The sequence below is a fragment of the Mchenga conophoros genome, linkage group LG4 (genome assembly GCF_057382185.1).
Source record: "Mchenga conophoros isolate Kocher_MC1m ecotype Shallow Benthic linkage group LG4, M_conophoros_male_GT1.1, whole genome shotgun sequence".
Taxonomy (NCBI): domain Eukaryota; kingdom Metazoa; phylum Chordata; class Actinopteri; order Cichliformes; family Cichlidae; genus Mchenga; species Mchenga conophoros.
The window spans coordinates 22322267-22331112 of record NC_140529.1 but is presented as its reverse complement, the minus strand read 5'-3'; the positions used below and the strand labels follow the sequence as shown (position 1 = coordinate 22331112).

General features: G+C 40.1%; 1 protein-coding gene across 1 annotated transcript; it reads right to left on the bottom strand.

Moving 5' to 3' along the window:
* Positions 1-53: 53 nt before the first annotated feature.
* On the bottom strand, positions 54-8433 carry nup85 (nucleoporin 85). Its single transcript, XM_085271040.1, has 19 exons — positions 8266-8433; positions 7784-7874; positions 6505-6661; positions 6292-6362; positions 6085-6128; positions 5766-5835; positions 5555-5676; positions 5273-5407; positions 4634-4756; positions 4401-4532; positions 4018-4124; positions 3815-3898; positions 3599-3664; positions 3238-3389; positions 3013-3130; positions 2676-2776; positions 2146-2297; positions 443-544; positions 54-241 (listed from the first exon to the last, which is right to left on the bottom strand). The coding sequence occupies exons 1-19, from the start codon at positions 8296-8298 to the stop codon at positions 143-145; spliced, it is 1959 nt and encodes a 652-aa protein (XP_085127166.1). The 5' UTR covers positions 8299-8433; the 3' UTR covers positions 54-142.
* Between the last annotated feature and the right edge of the window lie 413 nt (positions 8434-8846).

Below are 8846 nucleotides of genomic sequence, written 5' to 3'. Positions count from 1 at the left end.
TGTTCTGAAGTCATTTTGCTTGACAAACCATCTCCAAAAAGGTCAGATTTCAATGAGTATCATGAAGTGTTTTATTATCAAAGAGCACATTGTGATTAATGATTCTTTAATATATACAGTACAAAAATGCAAAGTCAAACTTTTATATTTCCACCGTTCCCTCTTTGACTATCGCTTGAGCCAGATTCCTGGCCAGAGCGAGTCTCAGGAGCTCCACTTTGGTCACCTCTACGTCTTCCTCCTGCAACGACAAAAACACTCAAATAAAAAGATGAAGCAATCTAGTAAGACTTCCAGAGTGACATCTGCCTACATGTCATCTTAAAATTAAAACAGTGGTGATAGCAGCACCAAATATTAAACATGCGGTTAGAAGCAGCTATTAGAGAGCTTTTAGTCTGATTGTGTGGAAGGGAATAAGGCCATGTGAGGACATGCATACCTGCATAGGCCTGTCTGTGCTGGATGCAGTAATGTTCAGGGAGGAGGTGAGCTCCTCTAAACAGAACATCAGCTCATAGGTTTGATCTGCTGTGAAGATCACCTGAGAAGAAGAAATCACTGTTGTTGTAGGGCAGCAACAACTGATTCAGACGTACAACTCTGGTTACACCATAATTAGGACATCAAAGTTTATGTTGTTCAGTTTAAATCCGCACCAGTTTGGGGGACACTGCAGTTTATTGTGGTGGTATCATGCAGACTGCAGTAGAAAATATCTCGGTCGTACATTTCAGTATCAGATTTCTTTAGGGCTGCTCGATTATGGCAAAAATGATAATCACGATTATTTTCGCTGAAATTGAGATCTCGATTATTTGACGATATTTATTTAACCCTTTAAGACCTACTATAGAACCAAGTCCGCCAGAGCTTATATTATTTTTTTACATGTTGTAGTGCCATTTGTGGTAGCATTTCAAGTTGCTATACAACTGTTATAGCCCATATTTTAATAATATGTATGCATTAAGTCCATAGTAACTACATTAATTGCAAAAAAGTGCAATAAACTACAAAAAAATTGAAAATCGTTTTTGTTTTTTACATATATTTCTACTTGGAGAAATTTAAGAGGCTTATCCCTCAAAACTTTAAATACAAAAAAGTTGCAAAAAATCGTTTACAACAACAGGAAATTTATTTTGAGTGTCTTCATAGTTTTATTTTGGAGATACACCAATTTTTATATACTAGAGGAAAAACGAAAAAGCAATCCTATGATGCAAATTTGCAAAGAAAACAGCATGTGCATCAAAATAAACTATTTCCAGCAGTGCAATTCGAGTTCTAAGCATCCCAGAAACTATTCAGAAAAGTATAGAGTCAAACATGACTTATAAAAACACCAGTATAGGCTTTTAAGGCCTACAAGTAAAAAACTACATTTTCCGCGAAAATGACGTCACTTCCGGTTTCGGGCAGGAAATGGCAGACATGCGATAGTTCGCGCTGACGTCTGTTTCACTGTGGGAAGTGTTACGAACAGCTGATCGGATCAGCAAAGCGTGTTTCTGGAATATTATGTTTTTGTTCCTGCAAGCGCTTTTTATGCAATTTTTGCAAAGCTATATGTGGAACGAAACCGTGACCGAGGACAAGCTGATGGCATCAGATGTAAGTACAACTCCTCCGGTTTCATATGCAAAACAAATTATTGCGCTAGCTTACACGGTTCAGATTCTACAGGGATTTAAAAATAGTTACACAAAACGGAGCGTGCTGCTCTGACCGGCTTTAAAGGGTTAACAATAACAATGTATTGAATAATGACTTTTAAAAATAATATAAAATAGTGTACAACACCACTGAAGTTTTTTTTACTTCTCTTTTCAACCAACGGCAGTCACTCTCCAAATAACTTCTGCTTAGCTTTCCGAGCTTCCCTCGGGTCCTCTTAATCAGCGGTCTCCAACCTTTTTTGCGCCACGGACCAGTTTATGCCCGACAATATTTTCACGGACCGGCCTTTAAGGTGTCGCGGATAAATGAGGGAGGGGCTAATAATCGGCTCAGTCATTTTTAATGATCGTTGAAAGCCCAGATCGTAATCGTGATTAAAATTCGATTAATTGAGCAGCCCTAGATTTCTTGTAATTATCACACTAATTTTGTCCAAAACTGGACTTGTTGCTGGTGACTAACCTCTTTCTGCTCCAGCAGTGGCAGAGCATCGGTCAGCAGAGTCATCCAGAAGCTTTGTGGAGCAATCTTTGCAGTCATCAGGGAGAGGAGCAGCTTTGCCGCCTCCCTGAAACGCTTCTCTCCGTACAGCTTGTGGAACTCGCGGTACTTTCCTGAGAAAGAACATAAAGCAGAGTTTTCACACTCAGATGTGCTCAAATTATCCAAGAGGTTTTGTGCATGTTCCTCCTCAGTTCACAAACAGCAATAATCTATAGGAACGTATTTTATCTGTGTTTATCTCATATTTTTACTGATTTTTCAGTAGTAAAACGCACCATGGCATGCTGTTGCACTAAACAACAGGCTAGCTTTATTTAGACGTCTGTGTGCACATTTATGTGTCTGAGACTCATGTGAACTGAAGCTGGTCTGACTGAATGTCCCGTCACTTCATGTGTTGACTGAACTTGTGAGAATGACGCAGTGGCTGAGTCACAAGTGGGGCGGTGCTACTAGTCCTCCAGTAACTGTGTATTCCCCGAGCATACCGAGAAAAGTCAGCCTGTCGCTGAGGAGCATTGCCGGGCCCAAGTTATCAATCAGGTCCAGATCAGAGAAGGTCCCTTTTGCACAGTAATCCTGTAGGAACCTAAAACACAAGTATACACATAAACACACCACAGAACCCATAACACAAACATTCAGAGGGCAGAAGGGTTGGTTGCTGTTTGATGGTATAGGAACATGTTCACAGTGGAAGCAGTACTAAACAGGAAGAGACCACACTTCCTGCTAAGGCCAATAGGGAGAGAGGGGGGGGGGGGGGGGGGGGGGGGTGAAGTAACAGTATCTGGGATCTTTACAATTATAATGAAAGAAACTAACCTCTCTGAAATCAGGGTGGCAAATGCAGCATCTTTGGCTCTTATACTCCATGAGAGAGCAGAGCCCAGCCTATTGTTCCTCAGAGCCCGCATAGCCATGATCTTACAAATACTCCGTACTGCATAAACACACACACAAAAAAAAAAATGTTTTAGGTCTCTCCTGCACTGGAAAAACAAAAACAGCCCCATCTTTGTTTCTAAGAGTTAAGAAGCAACATGTTACCTTGTTCTGACATTTGCCTCTGCTCACAAACCCTCAGCACCTTGAGAGCTTTACGCTCCGTCTCTAAAGGGACGCGCTCTATCTGAAGCTCCAGGTAGACACGACCAAACTCTGGACAGTGATCAAAGTAATCCACAGCCAACTGCCAAAGGCTAAACACAGAAAAACATGCTCAATCATGACAGTGATAACTTACACTTCAGCTTACCCTGTACTAGGTCAATTAGAGGAAATGATTGTTTAACTAGATTAACAGGATAAAAATAACTGTTCTGGGAGCCACGTTAGTCACACCCTGTGTAAATCTAAACAAAAGCAAATATATTATACATCATTACACTGAACCTTGGGATGAGCGTACCTGTGATGAGTGAAGAGACCAGAAGCATATTCTAGAAGGAGAAACTCTCTCAAGTTGGAGCCAAAGCTAAACACACACACACACACACACACACACACACACACACACACACACACACACACACACACACACACGGTTTGGTAAATATTGGCTAATGAAGTGTACAACCAAATTAAAAGGTAAACAAGTTCAAAAACAGACAATCGGCATCCTTACTGGAGATTATGAGACTGCAGGAGTTTGCAATGATCCAACAAATCTGTCAAATGGGCCACGAACCACCAGTTGTTGAGAGCAATGCTAAAAGGAAACAGTTAAGGTAGTTTATGAACCACCCCACATTCGTATGCTGCATGTAACACACACACACACACATATGGCAGGATGCAAAAAAAAAAAAAAAAAAAAAGTTGTCTTACCTGCACTCCTTGATGACTTGATGGATGTCAAACTCAAAGGCAGCAAGTAAGATGTTGTCCAGGGGCTCTGGGACGCTCCTCGAGTCCAGAAACATCGTCATGCACGACTGCAGTGCGCACACATACAAACAAGATACACAAACAATAAATCAGGGGCTGCTGTACATTTTTTACAATCAAATTTCAAACTGTAAATCATAGAGCCACATGAACTGGTTGAAATTTGCGACAGACGATGTAACACGCAAATATTTTTTAAAAAAAATTATTCTACCACAGTATTTACAGGATATCTGACAAGGTTTTTTAAAAAAATGCAATACTTTTTAAGACTAAACCAGCAGTGATTCTAAAATGCTGAATGATGTGAGAATATGGTATACCTGAGCATAATAATGCAACTCTGTGAGTTTCACTGTGGGGTGGCAGAAGAGAAGTCTCGTGACCAGAAAGTGATACCAGGTACCCAGCAGCTCCTTGTGATCCAGCAAAGTGTCTTCATCTCCCAGAAGGATCTAAGGTGAAATGGGGTGGGGACATTTAAAAAAAAAAAAAAATAGCCTAACTGTTGCTGGATGTTTGCACTGACCCTTCAATAATGAACTTCCTCACTCACCTTGCAGATGAGCTCCAGATGTCGGTTGCTGGCGAACGAGTTGTCCTGCAGGCAGCGGTCCACCTCCTCGTGCCAGTGCCTCCACTTTACATCAAACTCTGTGAGCGTCTGAGTGCCACCAGGCTGAGGGAACATTACAGAAAATTCAGAGGTGTGAGTCAGCACGGGTCGGCTCATGCGCTCATCTTGTGTTTAGGCTGCGTTAGAGAAATCGCTGCACTGAATGAACACAAACATGTTGTACTTAATCCCTTTACTGTCTGAATGATGTATGTGAAAGCAACAGAAACTTTAGCAAAGAAGTTTTGAACAGATTTGTAGATTTTCATTTCACCACCAGCAAAATAAAGAGGCTTAAATTCATTTTAGTCCACAGCAGCACATTTGATGTTTGATACACTTTAACTTATAGGAGACCATTTATTATCATTTTATATCATCATACTGTGTATTTGCAGCCTAGAGATAATTTCCTCTGTCACATCCACAGCCCATTAAGAAAACATCAAGAACCTGTGTGATTAATTTCTGATTGTAAAATTAACAGTGCACACTTTCACAATAATCCCATTTAGAAGCATGATTAAAATAATTTCAGCTATCGTTCAAAGGAAATAAACCACTGCATTTTTATCTTACATTGTAGAAGGGCATCTTGCTGAGCAAGGTATCCATCTGCTTGTACATGCTCCTGGCAGCAGGCTGTAGGTTGGCCTGTTTCACCAGCATCTGTCTGACTTCTTCCAACCTGCCCTGCAGCACATAACTCACCACCTGAGCACACACACACACGCCATGTGATCACTCACATCTCTCCAGAGAATTCATATCAGACAAAACACAGATGAAGAAGCAAATGCAGAACACCAACAGTGCACATGTCACTTTAAAGATGTAACTGTGCGCACATGCTGCACCTACCACGTCCCAATAGTCGCGGTGCTCGGCAGGGCTCTCACTTTGGAGCACCTCCCTGGCCTTCTCGTCCACGTCAGCCTTATGTAACCTTACCCAGTCCAGCAGGTGGAGTAACAGGGAGCCCGCTGAAAATACAGACACACCCATGTTGCACATACATTTGTTTGGGTGTTTCTCCAACCCCAAAATCCAGTCATAAGATGCAGATTCTAACCTGGAGCAGCATCGATGAACAGCACTTCACACAGATTCCAGATCAGTTCTATGGCCAAAAGAATGGACACCTTTAACAAAAAGCAGATCAGGGTCAGGATAGTGCCACTAAACAATGTAATGAAATGTATATCCGAGTAAAAAACTGAATGTGGATTCTTCCTCACTAACTGAGCATTAACGTCCCCTTTTAAATACAGGCTGTTTGATTGTGGTCATAAAACCCACAGAGATGTGACATGCTACTCAATTAAATCATACATGCTCTGTATGTGGACTAGTCCAGGGAAAGTTATTGCCACACAAACATTAGTACTTACCTGATTTCCACACTGCGTGGCCAACTCTGTATTTTTGGTAGAAACTGCAAAAAAGAAAAGTTCTTTTCTGAGTAATCACACACCTTTCCTGTGTTTTTATTGTATAAACAAGACTATAAAATAGAAATCTGAAAAAACTGCCAAAACTTTTATGGTTACATCAACTCAAAATTTTTGCCAAAAGAAGCATATTTTCAAAAGTATTACCTGCAACTTGCTGAAGTTCCTCCATACAAGCACGGATCACGGATCGATAATTTTTGCTGATACTAACAAATCTAAGGAGTAAGGCAGAGGTAAAATTGTAAAACATACAATGTGGGTGCTGCTTTGTGTGACTTTTGCAACTATTGTTATGCCACTGATATGCAATCCAACAATTTGAACAAACAGAGGTTAGATTGCATCACGCGCCCTTACTGGGGTTTTTTACTCTTGCTAGGGAGGTCCTCTCTAATTGTCTGCAGGCCAACGAAGATGTGGTGAGACTCGTTAAAAAGCTTGCGTAAAATGGGGGAATATATGTCCTCATCTTTCCTGATCTCATGGATGAACGAGCAACCTGATCCTGAAGCACCTGAAACAAAGGCAGGAGGTGAAAGAACAACAGCAATATTATAGTTATTGTCATTGCACATATGCAACAAAATTTAAATGTCTGAAAAAGACGGCTCAAAATATGTTTACTGAAAACATATATTTGCACATCTCTAAAAGTAACCATAAAAAAAATATAGTAAAACACATCATACAGTGCTATGGAAAATAATCCCCCCCCTGATTGCTTATTTTTGTCTATTTATCTGATCATGTCACACTTACATGATCAGATAAATAGATAAATTTTAATACTAGACAAAGACCATGCTGTTTTTAAATGATTTCATTTATTAGGAAGGAAAAAAAAGGTTATCCAAACCTAATTGTCCCAGGGCTAAGCATGTTTTTAATCCCATTACCTCTTGTGTAAATCTAACATAGCATTTCATAAAAGAACATCATATAAGCAGTCATACATGGTGGTGGTAATGTGATGGTGTGGAGCTGCAGTTGTCCAAGCATTTCACTACATATCGTACTGTGTATGACTGTGTACGTGACAAATAAAATTTGAATTTGAATTTGAACAAGGAGGTCCACCTCTGAATGTCTCACAAAAACCCAAATGTAAGGTTTTGGAGTGCAATTCTAGACTTAAATCCAATTGTGATGAATTGGAAAAACCTTAAACAAGTCGTTCACACTTGAAAACCCTACAATGTGGCTGAATTAAATAAAGTCTGCCAAGATGAGTGGGTCACAGCGATGTAAAAGACTTGCTGCCAGTTATCACAAACGCTTGATTGCATTACTTGCTGCCAACGGTGGCACAGCCAGTTATTAAGTTTGGGGGGCAATTATCTTTTTAAAAAAAACAAACAAACAAAAACACAGGGCCAGATAGCGCTGAATACATTTTTTCTGTTAATAAATGCAACCGTCATTTAAAAATTGCCTTTTATATTTAATCTGGTCATCTTTGTTCATCAAAAATCCAAATGTTTTTGATAATATGAAACATTAAAGTGTGACAAACACACAAAAATTAAGACAGCATTTTACAGGCATTCACTAAACCATTCATTCTCTTAAAAAGAAAAAGAGATAGAGGAAAACTGGGAAAGTATACATGGTGCCTTGTACTAATTTTGAAGCATACCTGATGCTTTGTATCGTGTCTCATATACAAGAATATCACCAGGACCCCATGCAAATCCCATGTGCTTTCCATCACTGATTGCAGGGATATTCTGCAATTAAAAAAAATAAAAAATACAAACACTGTTACTACACTGAAAATAATGTGAATAACATGACGAGGGTTAAAATTAAATGATTCCGTTTCATATTTAATTCTAATATTATGTGAGAAGGTTGAGTGGTGACTGGGACATGGTCTAGCTATATTACTAACTCAAACTGTAATTAATGCTGCTAGTAATTCTAACTCATCTTCTTATAATCTTGCCACTTTTACACTTGTGACATGGCTGAGTGTGTGCCCCTTAACATTTCTTGACAACGTACAATATAAATATTCAAACGGGTCGTTGAAATAGGTGTTTGCGAAAGTTAGCCTGTTAGCAAAGCCATTTAGTGGCAATAAGGAATTAAAAACACTAAGCTACAATGGCTACTTACAGTAATAGTGGGCTCAACGTCTACCTCCTCCATATGTGAACAATATCATCGACACAGAAAAGACAACAATGGGAACTTTTTTGGCTATAAACACGCCATGAACTGCAAATGTGGACCGGTACTGCTTACGCGCCTCGCTCTTTCAGTCGAAAGTACCTGCTGCGCATGCGTTAAGATGTCACCGAAAGGGGTGCCCGTCTACCTGCCTGTTTTTCCGTCGGCTGAGCTTGACTCGGGATTTTGGATTTATCGCGACAAATGCAGATAACACAGCTTATCACTAACCTTATAACTGCCTGCCCGGACTCACCTACGAAAGGTCATTACCAGCATTAAGAAGCTGGGTTTGTCTTTTGCTATCCACGAACATGCTACCCCCACTAATGTCTCCACTTGAATCTGTGAAGAATCAGTGCAGCTTTGCCCTGTACTCTTACAGTTTGAGTTCGTAAAGGCCACCATTGGTTCAGTACACCTACACATCACCATCAGGCAAAACAAAAAAACAAGATGGCCACTGGTATTTAAAGGGTTAAAACGAAAAAGGAAATGGAAAAGTGCACATATCGCTCTCCCCATGC

What these genes read in the sequence shown, in the direction of transcription:
- nup85 (XM_085271040.1), bottom strand. Translation starts at nt 8,298, where the DNA reads ATGGAGGAGGTAGACGTTGAGCCCACTATTACT. An exon ending in ACGTTGAGCCCACTATTACT is followed by an intron (nt 7,875 to 8,265) that starts GTAAGTAGCCAT and finishes TTTTAATTGCAG; the next exon opens with AATATCCCTGCAATCAGTGA. An exon ending in ATCTGGAGCTCATCTGCAAG is followed by an intron (nt 4,533 to 4,633) that starts GTGAGTGAGGAA and finishes ATTTCACCTTAG; the next exon opens with ATCCTTCTGGGAGATGAAGA.